At 35.6% G+C, this 19,262-nt stretch overlaps 1 protein-coding gene across 28 annotated transcripts in view; it reads right to left on the reverse strand.

Moving 5' to 3' along the window:
• ZEB1 (zinc finger E-box binding homeobox 1) overlaps nucleotides 1-19,262 on the reverse strand; it is a 180,216-nt gene that overhangs the window by 55,946 nt on the left and 105,008 nt on the right. For all 28 annotated transcript variants that reach the window (XM_044762485.2, XM_070501127.1, XM_044762484.2 and 25 more), the window contains one exon: nucleotides 1,734-1,934. In XM_044762485.2, the coding sequence (XP_044618420.1) occupies nucleotides 1,734-1,934 (201 nt within the window). The remainder of the gene's footprint in view (nucleotides 1-1,733; nucleotides 1,935-19,262) is intronic.

A 19,262-nucleotide genomic window follows, 5' to 3' on the forward strand; every position in this document is an offset into this window, starting at 1 on the left:
TTGCCTGAATTCTTACAGTCTCCTTACTGAAGGCACCACCTCCTACCTCTAGACTCTTTCCCTCTAAAATTCTTTTTCCATGTTGCTACTAGACTTATTTCTAAAGTACACATCAATGATGTTCTTCTCACAGCTTCCAGGATAAAGTTCAGATTCCTTGACTTCGCATGCAAAGCCCTTCCTATTCTTTCCCTTGTTTACTTCTCTGATCTCATTTTCTGCAAACACCGTTTATTCAAACCTCTGTGGCTTCACTCATGTTACTTATTCTTCTTGAAGCACCTTCTGTTCCCTGTCTTTGCCTAATTAACCTCTATTGGTCCTTTATAACTCAAGACCAACACTGTTTCACTAAGAAATTCTTCTAGGACTTCTCCTCCTTTCTCTGATTTGGATGTTCCTCCTTGACGCTTCCACATAACTGAATTTACACCTACATCAAATTATAATGTATTTGTGACTTATTTCCCTCTTTCACTCATTAAGTTATAAGCACTTTTCATACAGAGACAGTCTTATGTAAGTTTGCAACCCCATTCCTGCAGAGTTTGCTGAATGGACAAATGAACCATGCTATAAAATGAGGGGGCTGATTACATGATATCAAAAGTCCTTTGTTAGCTATAAAATTTGCCCCGTTATAGAAATCCTAACTACTGCTACCCAGTTCCTCCTGCTTGGACTTGTACCTAAGCTTCTATCTTTGGTTATCTAGATTCTCTGACCTGCATACCTGACCCATTTCCCTAGATTGTCTAGCCTGAGTTTTGATATCTTGTTTAGAGGAGCTCCCTGAAGTTGAACTCTTGCTGGGCAGCTTCTCCTTTGACTGACCTTGAATTTGACCTTTTGCATGCTCCTCTTTGCCTCTGCTGATGCCCCTGTTCCTGATCCCCAATCCAATTCACAACACCTGCCACTTCAACATCTTTTGTTTTTATACCACTGTTGCTTAAACCCTGACAAGACAGGCCAAATAATTTAATTAGTTTATTAGGAAAAGTAGAAAAGAGGAATTTTAGAGCTGGAAGAAAAGACTATAGTCCAATTTCTTCATTTGACACATGAGGAAAAAGGTTAAACATTCCACGTTTACTCACTGAAAGGGCAGTAAGTAGAGCAGCTCCTTATTTTCACTGCTCCTTCCATTCAACCTTACTTCACTTCAGTGAAAGTAAAAATTTTAGCTGAGTAAAAATTTAAACCGAAAGAATCACAGTACTTATAGGATTCAAACATACACGAGAATCCCATAAGTCTGTGTGTGTGTGTGTTTGCGTGTGTGTGTATATATATTTATATATATAAAGAGAGAGTGAGACTTACAAACACTAAAAATACTCCCATGATTTACCCGTTTTTGGGATTTTTTGCACATTGAATTATATTCTAATTTTATTGTACAAAAAGATAATTTGTTGGTTTCTAAGTGGATTCTTCTTTTACGGTCACAATATGAAATTAAAGGTAGGTTCAATTATATCAACAGATTATGGAAAGTTCATCTGGTTAAAACAACTACTAAAATTCAATATATTATATGCCTGGTACAAATGGTTAAAATAACTGTATTATACTGCTTCATACAGAAGGTAAGTAGAAGAGCACCTTCTGTAGATTAATAGACAAATTTAATGTTTATTTAAAACTTTTCATCTAATTTATCTTTTCGGTTAATATATATTTTAAAAAGAATCAAGAGGATAGACTATTACAAAAAAAATTACACTTACCGTCATCCTCCCAGCAGCTGTTAGCATTCCCTTCTCTTTCACTGCTCCCTGGTAACACTGTCTGGTCTGCTGGCAGGTCATCTTCTGGCACACCACCTTCACAATCTGCTGCATCTGTAATACTGTCTTCTTCCACAATATGGAGTTTGTCTTCATCATCTGAATCGGAATTTGTTTCTACCACAGTATTATAATTTGTAACTGTAATACAAACAAGAAAGAAATAATCAAAATCAACTAGTATAAAAATCAGTTTTTACACTTAAGTAAAATAGAAACTTTAAAAAGTACTTGAAATAGATTATAACTCAATAACATTTTATTTTAGACCATAATATGTAGGCAACTAATTTATCTGACAACACACATGGCACTTACTAGATAAGAGATGGCCAAAATGGCAAATAATACTAGTACACTTATTGAACACAGTTGTCCCTTGGTGTCCGCAGTGGACTTGTTGCAGGATATCCCAGGGATACCAAAATCCGCGGATACTCAAATACAATGGTGTAGTACAATGAATACAGTCGGCCCTCCGTATCTGTGGGTTCTGCGGTTGGTTGAATCTGCGAATGTGAAACTCACCGATACAGAGGGCCTACTGTACTTACTGTATCTACAAGTACTTTATAAACAGTAATTCATTTAATTCTTACAGCAATCTTATAGCAACCCTATGAAATAGAGTATCTATCATTTACTACTTGTATCCCTGTTTTACAGAAGTGGAAACCAAGACACAAGGAAGGTAAGTAACTTGTCTACAATCATTCAGCTAGGAAGCCTCAGGGCCAGGATCTGAACCCTAGTGGTATGGTTCCATATTCTGTGATCTTAAACACTACATTAAACATTCTCCTCAATCATAATGAGTTTATTCCATATGATACCGCTTATGTATAACTAGGGCTTCAAATCTTTACAGCATTATAATGTAAGAAAAGAGTCTATCTCTGCTAATAAAATAGCAATAGATCATCAAATTTACCATAAGAAAAGCATTTTCAAGTTGTCAATTAGGTCCATGCATTTCATATTAATCCCACACTGACTTTAGAAATAATCAACCAATTTAGCTAAATTTGTACATAATTAAGGCATGATTTAAGTAATGTTGGTATGCAACTACGTCATTCTGAGAAAAATAACTGACATTTAGAAGTTTTCAAATGGGCACCTGTTCCATATTTTTAGAGGAGCTTCAATAAAACTTAATAGTAGCTTTTATAAAGATATATAATTATTGAATTACTACAGCTCCTAGAAACATGAGTAACAGTTGGTAATAAAAATCTCTAAAACAAATAACATGGCATAGTTAACATTTTCCTTCAGAGTCCTTGTAATAATCACTTGGGATAAATTTCTTAGTGCCTCACTGGATATGGTCACTGAAATACCTCTTTTCAACTATTTCCAGGTGATTCTTACTTGATAAGATAAGAATGAGAGGAAAGGAGAAAAAGGAAGCTCTGCTTTGTTTAGATAACTGAGCAATAGTTACTTTCAGTTACTCTTTCCATTTCTTCCTTAAATTTTCCAACCATTCTTGAAAGAAGATAATCACGTAAGTGCTTAAACGATATGCATACACATCCCCCTTCCCACATAAGTACACACACACACATCTCTGAGAACATGAAGGAATAAATACAATCCAAAGTATGGACTTATATGTCAAGGTGAGAATAGCCCATATCTCCAAAACTGCTTTGATAGACCTTGGGAAGACCCCTCTGTCTAAAAATTACTGGAGTTACCCTTTTGCCCACATTAGGAATTCTTCAAAATGTTGTGTCAGAAGAAAAATATTGTCTTGTGTCATTAATACTTTAGTGTGAATACATTTTTCCAGATCTTTTCCCAAGAGCAAACCATTTTCTAATACACGTTCATTGTTAAAAAAATTCAGACAGTAAAAAACATATAAAATTAGTACAAGCTTCCCCAGTTTTCCCCTTAACTCCTTCTTTAAAGATAATAACAGCAAAATTTATTAATTTATGCACTAGGTAGGCATGACACTAAACATTTTATATACCTATCCTATTTAATTATAACATAGACCTCACCTTGCACACATATATATCTTATATTTAATATAAATCCTATATGTAAATCTATGTATGTATATTCAAATACACACATATGGGATCACATTATACTGTTTGCCACTTAGTTTTTTTGGCACTTAGTAACATATCTTGGAAACTTTTCTATGTCAGTATATGTGGAGCTTTCTCATTTTCCTCTGATGGCTACACAGCATTTCACTGTACAGAAATAATTTAATCAATCACCTATGGATAAAATTCAGTTTGTTTCCAGTTTTTAAGGATTAGCAACAACGTCATAACACATTTTTTGGTAAATATGTCTTTGGTCATTCCTTAAATACACTTGTCAGATATATTAGTAGGGGTGGAACTGCTGAATCAAAAGGAAAACTTATTAAGTAGATAGGTATGGAAACAAGGGGAATTCCTTGTACTCTGGCCACACTATGAGCAGAGTAAATTGTGAAATTGTGTGTGTGGGTAACGGGAATGATTTTCAAAGGTTGGTCCATAGTTGGAACAAGGGTTTCCTGATGAGTTTTTAACTGAGAGTAAGATGCAAATATGTGTGTGTGTGTGTATTTTTTTTTTCTTTCTGAATGAGGAATCTTGCTGGCAAATGATGCACAATGCTATTAACTTTCATTTTTACTCTCAAGGGCTCCTTATCAGTAACCTACTGAATGACTCATTAAAGTCATTTAAAGTTGGTATGGTATATAAAGTCATTTATATGCCATAAGCTAAAATTAAAATACAGCTGAGGATTACTTAATTATGTATCCCAATAGATCTGGCCACCATGTCAGATCTGGCTTAGTGCAAAGCTCTCACTATGCTTGGACATGCATGGAGAATTGAAATTCCTACTATCTTGTGAAAGGAGGTTTTAATGCTTTTTCAGAATCTTGAGTTGGCCATGATTTTACATTGGTCCTATTCTTGCCTTTTAATGATGTAAAACTGGAGTTTAGCTTTGTCATTATCAATTTTGTTAGTTGTCATAGGTTGCTTGGTTAACCCTAGATTGTATATTTAACACATTTATATTTAGAATATTTTGGGTTTGAAAATTTTCCAATAATTGAGCTTTAAGACATTTATACATTATGGTTCAAATATTCACTTGCATGCTTCATAGTTTTTGCTAAGTTCTTTTTACCCTGAGCTGCAGGTGTTTTATTCCGCCTGAGTCAACCATAGCCCAAAGTACTCTTCAGGAATACCTGTCCCTTTCTAGCACTCTAGCAAAACTCCTTCTTGTCCCCCAGTATACTGCCATTGTGGTACGGAAGATTGTAAGTCAAATACACAAAACAGAGAGACGGCATATATTTTATAGTAATCTAGTGAGTATTCCCAAAGCATGTTTTGAATATGTGGTATAAAACTTGAAAAATCCAAAAAGGCAACAGATTTTATTGACTCAAATGGAAGAACAACCAATAACTATTTTCCAGGGCTTTTCACTGTCTTCTGCTTCACAGTCACTTAGCTGAGAGAAAAAGCAGTAAAAATCGCTTATATTGATTATCGTAACTTAGATAACAGGCAAGCATCCTGTGTTTCTGGATCTATCCTTTCATGGAGCTGCAGAGTTAATTTTAAAAATAGAGCACCAGCACCAAAAGCACAGAGAATAAGGCAGGCCCTTGTTAAATTCTAGTAGCCAATGACAGTGTCAGTTACCTCAACTGTCTGCCCATCTATCTCCATACTGCCACACTATTTAACCTTTGGCTAAAAAATATAACAAAATATAGTTTGTCTAAAGAGTGGTATATTCTTAATCACAGGTGATCATCACCTCTTGGTTCTGAGTTTTAATTAAAACAATAAAAACTTCAAGAAAGCAAAGATAAAGGAAAATAGAAAAGGTAAACAGTTTTTAAAATCTTTATAATTTATAACACAATATGAATTTAAATTTCAATAGAAAATGGTAACATTTTCAATGCATTCTTATTGTCACAAGAATGTGGTTCCCTGTCAGGCACACACTGACTTCTTGATGTAGTTCTTGTTGGTATTACTTGCTAACAGTTAATGCCAGATATAACAGTGTCTGCTGCATAGGGAGGCTGTGAGGATCGAACAACTGACTTAAAGATGCGTTGCACTTAGATCAGTGTCTGGCACACAGTAAAGGCTATAGAAGTGTTTGCTACTATCATCATCATCATCATCATCATCATCATCATCATCATCATCTCACTGAATCTTTATGACTCCTAAGAAGTAGGTACGATTATATCTCCTTTTTATAGACAAATAACAGAAAAAGAGTAGCTGAGTAACTTGTCTGGGGTTATATAGCTATTAAGTTATAGAGCTGGACTCAAATCCTGGTCTGCCTGATTCCAAAGCCCATATACTTTAACCACTATGTATAAACCCTCCTGAGTGAAAATTGTTGCACTAATGAATAAATTTTCTTAAACTTCTATTTTTGTGTCTAGCCTATTCTGGGGCCCTATAATTCCATACTTAACAATTTCCCACTAAAAACATTTTCAAATGGCTAAAGAATTTTAACCATTAGGCTCTATAATAATATGAGAAACAGTATACCATGGATTAATATCATCAATTATAGTCAATACACCTTTAAAAGACTTCCACATAGCGTATTATTTTCAGCATCGATTGCACGTAACACCACATCAAACACACTAAACTTCCATGTAAACATGTTTCGTAGGTAATGTACAATTATAATGAAAGAACTAGATAAATTAGAGGAACACAATTCAGAAAAAGGTCAATACAACCTCACCTTCAGTCCATAAGATAAGAGCAAGATCATCTAAATGCTCTCTAAGTAAAACACCTACCATATACTGTGTGTGGAGCTCTGACTAGCAGCTTAGGCCCAAGCAGGGAAAGAGACTGAGGCCGGGCGGGAGGCGGAGAGGAAGATTTAACTTGCAGGTCTCGGACTCCTGGCAGGTGGTTGCTGTGGCATGTGTCCATTAAAGGCACAGGCTCAGGCCTTGTTTTGCTATGTTTTCAGGCGCACAAAGGCATTTTTCTTTCCAGAGAAGGTTCTGCTCACATCATTCCACTAATATATGCTTAACTACGTCCCACTCATTTCTACCAAACTCCCAAACACAGACTCACTGCTTGGTAGAAAAGAAAGATATAATTTTTCTTAGGAAAGACAGTGAGACTGATCCCTAAAAACTATCAGATTCCTTCTAACACACTGCTCCATATACATCAGACTAACCCACGGTTACAACTCAAGAAAACCTAGAAAAACTGATACGCTTCAAGTCATGTTCTCCAGAGTAAGGGATTATAATTCGAGTAAGTAACAGAATATTTTAGAAATGTTAGCACTATGTTGCGAACAACACAATTTAGGCATGAGTACTGTAAAATATGAAGATAAAGGTGGACACACTAAGCAAGTATTTCCATTATTCTTTAACATCAGTTGGGACAAAAGTAACATCATCACTTAATATATTGTTTGTATCCTGAAGAAAGTCCCTGGCACGCTGCCTCCTACATAGTAGGTATAGAAGTATTTGTTGAAGTGAACATGGGGCTATACTTCCTTTATTCTCAGGGAAGAAATGTCAGTATACTTAAGTGTGATTAACAATTCAGGAAAATGAAGATAAAACTGCAATGATAACTAGACAAGAAACAGGTAAATCAGCAAACAAAATGGAAAGGACAGGTCATTTGACAACTCATAGGCTAAGAGAAAACTTCTGCAAATACTACTACCTCAGGAACAGGAGCTTATGTTGTCCATAAATAGTATGCTCAGTACATACTGTAAATATTTGTTAATCCGGTTTTTGACCTAATTTACAGATAATATTAACTTACTACCTATATGTATTTTACTGTATAATAAAGGTAATGATGTAATAATATGCATATTTAATATAACATATAAGTAATATTATTTATTATATACAATGCATACGTTATCTAATTTAAATTTAAGTCTTCTAGAAATAGGCATCATGATGATTTTAAGAGTGCTCCAAGAACTATGAACATGTTAGGTTTTAATAAATACTCATGGTTCAGCACATTTTGGGGGGAAGTTTTTTAATCCCCCTGCAGATAAAATCTTTCTTAATTTAAGGTGTCTATTAAATTGAACAATAATCATAAGCTCTTTTTACATTTTCAAAATAATTTGAAAAACATAACTTCAATGAAAGTCAGTGATTCTGAAATTTATCCCCGCAAAAGGGTTGGTGGCTTTTGCTGCCTTCAGATAACACAAGCTATTAATAGAATGGAAACTGATAGGCAAAGGCAGGGAGAGGGCTGCTGCCATGCACAGAAGCCCAGCTCTGATTTTCTCCCTGCTCATTACACAAAAATGACTCGGTATTTATGGGATTGTCGTGGGTATTCTCTCGGTTCTTATGCTGGCCTTTCTCCCATTCTCCATAGGTCCTGTGTCTGTTTGCCCCCAGCAAGAGCTATCCCAAACTGCCTTTCCCTTTCTCTGCCTTACCAAAACTCCCCCTCATTCAGTGAGCTTATTTCAGCTAGTGTTAGTACAACTCACAAAGAGGCAGATCAAACAGTTAAACAGCGAAGTTCTCAGCAGACTAAACTAAATTCAGTCCCAGAAACAGGTGGTTCTTTAGTGTGTGTGAGAAAAGTATCTGGACTAAAATAACTCACACTAAATAATCAATAATTAATGTTTTCTTCATAGGTAAAATCTGCATGTTTAAAAAAGATGGTTTTTAATTTCTATGACTTGTTACTTATGGAATACAGGCAGTAGAACAAAACCCAAGTTAAGTGTGAAGATGGAATTAAAAGCACAAATGTAGAAATTATGGAGTCCAAAAGTAGAGAATACCTATAATTGATAAATCAATCCAAAAGCCAGATGTTTAAAAAAATCAATAAAATAGGGGCTGGACCGGTAGTGTAGTGGTTAAGTTGCACGCTCCATTTTGGCAGCCCATGGTTGCAGGGTAGGATCCTGGGTGTGGACCTACACATCGCTCATCCAGCTATGCTGTGGTGGCACCCCACATACAAAAAATAGAGGATCGGCACAGATGTTAGCTCAGGGACAATCTTCCTCAAGCAAAAAGAGGGCGATTGGCACAGACATTAGCTCAGGGACAATCTTCCTCAAGCAAAAAGAGGAAGACTGGCAACAGATGTTAGCTCAGGGCCAACTTCTGCATCAAAAAAAAAAAGAAAAAATATCAGTAAAATAAAAGATAAATCGCTAGCCCACTTGATCCTAGAAAAAGTTGTGAGGCACAAATATTTAATATTAAAATGCAAATAGATATGTAACTACAACAATAAAGGAATTTAAGAGACTTTATAAATATTTTGCACAAATCCAAGCAAATAAATGTGAAAACCTAGATGAAATAACTTTCTAGGAAAATATAAATGATTTTAACTATATTTATTATTTTATAGAATTTATAAAATTACAGAAGAGACAGCAAAGGCAGACAGAGCATAAAATAAATTTAGGAAGATATCAAATAATTAATCACCCAAAAAGTACCAGATGTTTTCCCAGGTGAATTTCTTCCGATCTTCAAAGGACTATTAATTCTGTTGCTTTTTAAAGAGAGAAGAAAGTGAAGAGAGTCTAAATTCTTTCTATGAAGACAGCATAAGAACAGTCAACTAAAATCTGAGGAAGAACACACATGCACATGCAAACACACAGACACACACACACACTCTCATAAACTCAGTCTTACTGTGATCATTAATAAAAAAATCCTAAATAAAATATGAAATCCAGTAGTACATTAAAAGAATAAAGTGAGTATTATTCAACATTAGGAAATGTATAAAAGAGTTCACTATATTAACACAGTAAAGGAGAAGCCATATGACTTCTATAGACACTGAAAGGCATCTGATAAAATTCCCTATTCTTTGCTGATAGATACTTTTTCATAAAAATCATATTTATGAAGTCAGTATCATAATAAATGATTATGCATCACAGATATTTATAAGATAAAGACATTTACTGTTGTCATTATTAGTTAACAGTACTCTAAAAGAACAAGCTAATTTCTAAAAAGAACAAAAGAAAAAGCACAAATACTGGAAAAGAGAGCAAAATTATTACTTGCAGGTGATATGATGATGTTTATGGAAAATTCAAGAAAAATCACTGAAAAAACTATTAGCAATTAGAAAATCTGGTAAATGACTAATTATGAATTCAACAGGAAAAATCAATAGCTTTCCAATAAACCAACAATAACCTGCTAAAAACATAAGAAAAATTCTATTAATAATAGCAACTCAAAAGATAACACATGAAGGCAAAAACAGAAACATGCAGGACCTATATAAAGAAAACTTTAGCATTCCATTGAGGGCCATAAAAGAAGATTTGAATAAACGAAAAGATACAACTCGTTTTTGGATAGAAAGATTTCATATTGTAAAGATGTCAATTCTACCTAAAAAAAAATCTATAAATTCAACAGAATTCTGATCCAAATACTAACGTGATATTTTAAATTCTAAATCTAAATTATTTAGACCAAATGACTCTCAAGTTTATACGGAGAGCTAAGAGCACAGTCTCAGGAGTCAGACTGCCTGGTTCAAGTCACAGCTCACCATGTACAGCCACGTCACCCTGGGCATGCTACTTAATATTCTCACGCCTCAGTTTGCTTATCTCTATGATGGGAAGAATAATAGTATGTCGTTAATAGGGTTGTCATAATGATGAAAATAATTATATGCAAAAAACTTAACATAGTATTGCACATAAATGCTCAATACATATTGCTGGTATTATTATTTTCTTGGAAAATAAACACAAAATTATTAAAGAAAATTCAGAAAAATAATAGTGATGGTGGTGGCAGGAAAACATAGACTACCCATATCAGATAGAAAATGTATCTCAAAGCTACAGAAAAGGAAACAGATTTATACCGGTACTGGGATAGGAGACAATCAACGTACTGGAACAGAATCCAGATCCCTCAAACATATGATACTCTTGCTAATCAGATTCCCACCTCACAACTTCAACCAAACGAAATCTACAGGAACCGAAGACTTCAATTAAAAATAATGAAACCATAAAAGCAACAGAAGAAAGTATAGGCAAATCCTTCTACAGACTTGGAACAAGGAAGGCTGTTGAAAGCATGACTTGAAACCCATGATTGTAAATAGAAAAAAATTCAGGTAAAAGACAAATGACAGACTGAAAAAAATCTGCAATGCACGTTACCAAAGGCTGATTTCTTTATTATACAGAGAGTTCTTAAATATCCATGAGAAAAAAGATGAACTACCCAGTAAGAATATGCAAAGGCAATTCACATTAAAAAAACAATAACACATGAAAGACCATTAAACTGTACCAAGATGCTCATCCTCACTAATTAAAGAAATATCTGCTTTAATCCTATATTGTTATCATCACTTCTTAAATACACTCTCAACTTTCTTGCCTTTCTCTGACTTCAAAACCCCTATTCTGGCTAAACCCTTATTCTGATTAAATCTTACTTTTCCAAATTCTATACCTCAGTCGTCCTTTACTGCAAAGCTTCTTGAAAAAGTTGCCCACGCTTGTCTCCAATTTGTTTCTTCCTATACCCTCTTAAACCCATTCCAGTCACAAAATTGTTTATGCCACGTTTGTGAAGGATCTTTACATTGTTAAATCCAATGACAATTATCAGTCATCTTATTTGACCTACTAGCAGCATTTGCCATGATCTATCACTCGCTCCTTTTCTAAACAATCTCTTCTTTTGACTCCCTTGGTTTTCCTCCTAAGTCACTGACTGCTGGCTTTCGTTTCTTTCCTCCATCTCCCGGACCTCAATGTGTCTCATGACTCTCAATACCATTTGATGACTCCCTGCTTTATATACCGGCCCAAATTTCTCTGAGCTCCAGACTTGCATACCCAATTGCCTCCTCGATATCTTCCAGTTGCTCAGGCCAAAAATCTTCATGTCAGTTTTGACTCCTTTTTCTCTCTCAGACCCCACATCTAATCTAGAGAGAAATACTGTAAAATTTATTTAGCTTTGACCACTTACCACTAACTACTCCCCTACCCCCCACCCCACAACCTCCTTGCTCTAAGTCACCATCATATCTCACCCAGAATATTGTAATTGACTCCTACCAGGTCTTCTTGCCTCCACCTTTGCCTTCCTATAGTCAGTTCTCAATAAGCAGCCAAAGCAGTCCTTCTAAAGTATTAGAGTGATCGTGTCACTCCTCGGCTCAAACCATCTAATAGCTTCCCACCTTATTCACTATAATCCAAATGACCTTCATGAGCTGGCTCCCATTCAACCATTCTCTCTCAGACTTCGTCTTCCACTTTACACTTGCTCACTCCATTCCGGATACACTGGCCTTTTGCCTCAAGGCTTTTGTGCTTCATGTTGCTCCACCTGGAATGCTCCTCATGCACAGCTCAACTTCACTCCTTACTGAGGCCACTTATGACTACTCTACTTAAACTTATAGACCTCCCCCACCATAAGAGCACACCCCACTCCCTCCTGTGATTTCTTTTTAAAATACTTACCACTAACTGCCATAATATTTTATTATTTTTTTCTTGTCTCTTCTCACTAGAATGTAAATTCCACATGGGCAGGATTTTTTTCTGTTTTGTTCACTGCTGGGCCCCCTGCATGTAGAACACTGTCCATAAGTAATAACTGCTCAATAAATGATGTTTGCTTAATAAATTGGCCCCCAAAAAGGTCCCAGTAACACATGGTACATATAAGGGTTAAGGTAATGAGTACTCTCTCACATGTCGTTGTGTTAATTCAGCAATGCTTATCAAAATTTAAACATTTACCTGTTGACTCAGCAATTTCTTGGCATCTATCCTACAAATTAACTTACACATCATTGCAAATATACATACATATGTTTATCTGCAAACTTGTTTTTAATTACAAACAACCTAAATAGCCACCCAAGATATATCCCTTTGTACTGATATAGGCAGGAGTCCTCTAAAATAATTTGATCCCATTCTTGCAGAAAATGAAGACACACAGTATACACATATGTACCTGAATAATAAACGGTAATGTCTAGAAAGACATACAAATGAAGAAATGAGGTGATGAAAGACTGACTTGTTTTTTCTATTTTATTCCTTCTATACTGTTTAAATGTTTATATTACTTAAAAATTTTTTTAAAGATAAATTTTACATTTGGAGGGAAAAAGTCTGAAATAATATTCAAAATACTGTTGTTAGTGGTGAACTTTAGAAAATTGAACTGGGATCGGAGGGAACATTTAAAAAATATTTTTATATTATTTGAATTTTGATAACAATATATAGGAGGTATAATTAGAAACAACAATCAATATACTGAAGTTTTAAAAATAATCAAAGGTTAAAATGACACAAGAATAAAATAGATACTCTGTTGTAAATATACGTCTTATGGATTTTGAAATGAACAATTTAAGTTCTCATAGAAGACAATAAACTCTATTTTTCTTATGTATGAAAGACAGCTGTTTTATTTTATTTATTTGGCGAGGAAGGCTGTTGCTGAGCTAACATCTGTGTCAATATTCCTCTACTTTTTTGGACATGAGACGCTGCCACAGCATGGACTGATGAACAGTGTGTAGGTCTGTGCCCAGGATCTGAACTGGTGAAGCCTGGGCTGCCGAAGTGGAGTGTGCAAACTTAATCACTATGCCACTGGGCCAGTCCTGGCAGTCTGTTTTAAAGCATGAATAACACTCACTTTTTCCATTCACGGCTATATAAAGTGTGAAGTTATGTAAAATGAAAAGGAAGGTAATACTTGCAAACAAGACAAGTGACCTCTGCTCCTTCTTGTCAGTGCTGAGGGTGGCTGCAAACGTACTGCACAGATGCCCTAGAGGAAGGCCTTGTGGTGAGCATATGCTTTCCCTTGTCAAAGGCGACTAATATCCCCCAAGTACAGGTACAGCAACACACGTATACCTACACACACAATCAGATGTTTGATAGCTTCTGCTATAGGAGTTGGCATAATTCTAAGCTTTTCTCAACTTACAAAAAAAGTTTTAAGAAATATTTTGTCATTTACCAATCCCAGAAGGTACCTTTTTCCCTGACTCGTTTTGAGACTCACTGATTCGTAGCTGAACACATTATGAAATATAAGGGGAAGGAAGAGGACAAAAATGTTATCCTAATTCCTCTCATTCTCAGGTTCCTTTAAGTTAGTACTACAGTGTGTATAATTTAAAACTGTTAGCTATGTGCTGGCCACCAGTGTTCACAATGGGGAAGGAAAGTGTAAGAGAAGTAAACAGAAACAGGCTGTGAAGGGGACCCTCTCTTTGGAAGCTTTCCTGCAGACCAAATTTCAATGTGGGGTACTAATTCCTGAGTCTAGCTTTGTAAGGAAAGTCCTCTATTCCTCTATTGGTTAGACATGGAAGAACAAGGATAATACTAATAGTATTTGAATTTGAATTTATTCCTTAATGAAGCATGAAAAACAAAACAACTTATAGGTAATTAAAGTTTAGTTTTATTGAGACCTTATACACAGTAGAAGACGTTACAAGCTTGTGAGTTATCATATTAGCATGACCTAAGTGCTTCAGAAGGTAGAATGAAGACATTATACAGTCTCTGCTTCTGACACATGTGCAAGTTATAAAATATGGGTGAAATACATTAAATATTATATAGAGAAATGTGACAGTAAATAATTAAATGCTAAATTAAGAGTGATGTAGAAAATAAATACTACAGGATTCCCTACCTCCTTGTTCCCTATCTAACCCTTTTTTTTAAGTGAGATTCATAGTAGTTTACATCACTGTGAAATTTCAGTTCTCCGTTATTTCTTGTCTGTCACCACATAAGTGCTCCCCTTTACCCCCTGTCCCCACCCTCCACCCCCCTTCCCCTGGTAACCACTGAACTATTTTCTTTGTCCATGTGTTTGTTTATATTCCGCATATAACTGAAATCACATGGTGTTTGTCTTTTTCTGTCTGGCTGGTTTCACTTAGCATAATACCCTCCAGGTCCATCCATGTTGTTGCAAATGGGATGATTTTGTCTTTTTTTATGACTGAGCAGTATTCCATTGTATATATATACCACATCTTCTTTATCCAATCATCAGTCGATGGGCATTTGGATTATTTCCATGTCTTGGCTATTGTGAATAGTGCTGCAATGAACATAGGGGTAAAAATGTTACTTTGGATTGTTGATTTAAAGTTATTTGGGTAGATACCCAGTAGTGGGACAGCTGGGTCATAAGATATTTCTGTTTTTAGTTTTTTGAGGAATCTCCATACTGTTTTTTTCCATAGTGGCTGCACCAGTTTGCATTCCCACCAGCAGTGTATGAGCGTTCCCTTTTTCCACATCCTCTCCAACATTTGTTGTTTTGGGTCTTGATAATTACAGCCATTCTGACTGGTGTAAGGTGATATCTCATTGTAGTTTTGATTTGCATTTCCCTAATGATTAGTGATGTTGAGCATCTCTTCAGGTGCCTGTTGTCCATCTGTATATCTTACTTTGAAAAATGTCTGTTCATATCCTTTGCTCACTTTTTGATCAGATTGTTTTTTGTTGTTTTTGAGTTGTGTGAGTTCTTTATATACTTTGGATATCAACCCCTTGTCTGATAAATGATTTGCAAATATTTTCTCCCAGTTGGTGGGTTGTCTTTCCATTTCGTTGATGGTTTCCTTTTCTTTGTAGAAGCTTTTTAGTCTGATGTGGTCCCATTTGTTAACTTTTTCTTTTGTTTCCCTTACCTCAGAAGACATGGTATTTGAAAAGATGTGGCTAAGACCAAGGTCAAAGAGCGTACTGCCTATATTTTCTTCCAGGATTTTTATGGTTTCAGTGCTTACATTCAAATCTTTAATCCATTTGGAGTTAATTTTTGTGTATGGAGCAAGATAATGATCTACTTTCATTCTTTTGCATGTAGCTGTCCAGTTTTCCCAACATCATTTATTGAAGAGACTTTCCTTTCTCCATTGTATGTTCTTGGCTCCTTTGTTAAAGATTAACTGTCCATAGATGTGTGGTTTTATTTCTGGGCTTTCAATTCTGATCCATTGATCTGTTTGTTTTTGTGCCAGTTCTTGCTGTTTTGATTACTATAGCTTTGTAGTATGTTTTGAAGTCAGGGATTGTGATGCCTCCAGCTTTGTTCTTTTTTCTCAGGATTGCTTTGGCTATTCTGGGTTTTCTGTTGTTCCATATAAATTTTTGGATTCTTTGTTCTATCTCTGTGAAGAATGTCACTGAGATTCTGATTGGGATTGAATTGAATCTGCAGATTGCTTTAGGTAGTATGGATATTTTGACTATGTTTATTCTTCCAACCCATGAACATGGAATATCCTTCCATTTCTTTATGTCTTCCTCAATTTCTTTCAGTAATGACTTACAGTTTTCAGTGTACAGGTCTTTCACCTCTTTGGTTAAGTTTATTCCTAGGTATTTTATTCTTTTGGTTGCAATTGTAAATGGGGTTGTATTCTTGATTTTTTTTCCTGCTTGTTCACTGTTAGTGTATAGGAATGCAACTGGTTTTTTACAATTGATTTTGTACCCTGCAACTTTGCTGTAGTTGTTGATTATTTCTAGTAGCTTTCTGGTGGATTCTTTAGGGCTTTCTATATATAGAATCACATCATCTGCAAATAATGCAAGTTTCACTTCTTCCTTTCCAATTTGGATTCCTTTTATTTCTTTTTCCTGCCCAATTGCTCTGGCCAATACCTCCAGTACTATGTTGAATAGGAGTGGCAAGAGTGGGCATCCTTGTTTTGTTCCTGTTCTCAGAGGGATGGCTTTCAGTTTTTTGGCAATTAAATATGACGTTAGCTGTGGGTTCATCATATATAGCCTTTATTATTTTGAGGTACTTTCCTTCAATACCCATTTTATTGAATTTTTATCATAAATGGATGTTGAATCTTGTCAAATGCTTTCTCTGCATCTATTGAGATGATCATGTGATTTTTTATTCCCCATTTTGTTAATGTGCTGTATCACATTGACTGATTTGAGGATGTTGAACCATCCCTGCATCCCTGGAATGAATCCCACTTGATCGTGGTGTATGATTCTTTTAATGTATTGCTGTACATGGTTTGCCAACATTTTGTTGAGGATTTTTGCATCGAAGTTCATCAGTGATATTGGCCTGTGGTTTTCCTTCTTCATGTTGTCCTTGTCTGGTTTTGGTATCAGGGTGATGTTGGCCTCATAGAATGTGTTAGGAAGTGTTCCATCTTCAATTCTGGGGAATAGTTTGAGAAGAATAGGTACTAAATCTTTGAATGTTTGGCAGAATTCTCCAGAGAAGCCATCTGGTCCTGGCCTTTTGCTTTTTGGGAGGCTTTTGATTACTGTTTCAATCTCTGTACTTGTGACTGGTCTGTTCAGATTTTCTGTTTCTTTTTGATTCAGTTTTGGGAGGTTGTATGAGTCTAGGAATTCATCCATTTCTTCTAGGTTATCAAATTTGTGGGCATATAGTTTTTCATAGTATTCTCTTATAATCCTTTGTATTTCTGCAGTATCGGTTGTAATTTCTCCTCTTTCATTTCCAATTTTATTTATTTGATTCTTCTTTCTTTTTTTCTTGGTGAGTCTGGCTAAGGGTTGTCAATTTTGTTTATCTTCTCAAAGAACCAGCTCTTAGTTTCTTTAATCCTTTTTACTGTTTTTTTTAGTCTCTATTTCATTTATTTCTGCACTAATTTTTATTACTTCCCTCTTTCTGCTGACTTTGGGCTTTGTCTGTTCTTTTTCTAGCTCTGTTAGGTGCATTTTAAGATTGAGATTTTTCTTGCTTGTTGAGGTGGGCCTGTATTGCTACCAAGTTCCCTCTTATGACTGCTTTTGCTGCATCCCATAAGAGTTGATATGTTGGAGTTTCATTTTTTTTTGTCTCCAAGTATTTTTTAATTTCCACTTTGATTTCTTCAATGATCCAGTGGTTGTTCAAACTTTCCCACATTTGTTCTTGTGGTGGATTTCTAGCTTCATAGCATTGTAGTCAGAGAAGATGGGTGGGATGATTTCAATCCTCTTGAATTTATTGAGGCTTGCCTTGTTACCCAACATATGGTCTATCTTTTAGAATGTTCCATGGGCACTTGAGAAGAATGTATATTCTGCTGTTTCTGGATGGAATGTTCTATATATGTCTATTAAGTCCATCTGGTCAAGTCTTTCATTTAAATCTACTATTTCCTTGTTGACTTTTTGTCTGGATGATCTGTCCATTGAAGTAAGCAGGGTGTTGAGGTCCCCTACCATTATTCTGTTGATGTTAACTTCTCCCTTTAGGTCTGTTAATAGTTGCTTTATGTACCTTGGTAACCCTGTGTTAGGTGGATACATATTAATAATCGTTATGTCCTCTTGGTGGAATATCTCTTTTATCATTTAAATACTACCCCCTTTGTCTCTCATCGTCTTTTCTAACTTGAAGTCTGCTTTGTCTGATAAAAGTATGGTAACATCTGCTTTCTTTTGTTGGCCATTAGCTTGGAGTATCGTCTTTCATCCCTTCCCTCTAAGCCTATGTTTGTCTTTGTAGCTGAGGTGTATTTCCTGGAGGCAGCATATTGTTGGGTCTTGTTTTTTGTTTTTTTTTTAAAGATTTTATTTTTCCTTTTTCTCTCCAAAGCGCCCCCAGTACACAGCTGTATTATTTTTAGTCGTGGGTCCTTCTAGTTGTGGCATGTGGGATGCCGCCTCATCATGGCTTGATGAGTGGTGCCATGTCCGTGCCCAGGATCTGAACCAGTGAAACCCCGGGCCGTTGAAGCAGAGCGCATGAACTTAACTACTGGGCCACAGGGCTGGCCCTGGGTCTTGTTTTTTAATCCATCCAACTACTCTGTGTCTTTTGAGTGGAGAGTTCAGTCCATTTACATTTAGAGAGATAATTGTTGTAAGAGGGCTTAATGCTGCCACTTTACCTCTTGTTTTCTGGTTGTTCTATGTTTCCACTGTTTTTCTTCCTTTGTATTTCTGACTGCCATTTCATTTTGTTAGTTTTCTGAGAGGGATTTCTCAGTTCTCTTTTTGTGAATTGTGGCTCTGCTCTGATTTTTTGTTTAGTGGTTACCGTGAGGATTGTATGAAAGATATTGGAAATGAGATAGTCCATTTTCTTATAGTCTCTTATCCTTTCTCTTTCCTCTCCCTTCTGACTAACTGCTGTTACATATTGTTCTGTTTTCAATTTTGTGAGTTTGTGGGTAAGCTGAAGTGTTTATCACTACTTTTGATGCTTTCTTTCCCTTTCTCAAAGGGATATTTCTCAAATTTGGATATTTCTCAAAGAATCCCTTCATTTTTTTAAAAAATCTTAGTTCTGTCTCCTCCTCCAACTGCAGAATTTCTACATTTTTATCCTCAAGAAGATTAATTCTTTCCTCCATAAGATCAATTCTATTTCTT

The sequence above is a fragment of the Equus asinus genome, chromosome 29 (genome assembly GCF_041296235.1).
Source record: "Equus asinus isolate D_3611 breed Donkey chromosome 29, EquAss-T2T_v2, whole genome shotgun sequence".
NCBI lineage: Eukaryota > Metazoa > Chordata > Mammalia > Perissodactyla > Equidae > Equus > Equus asinus.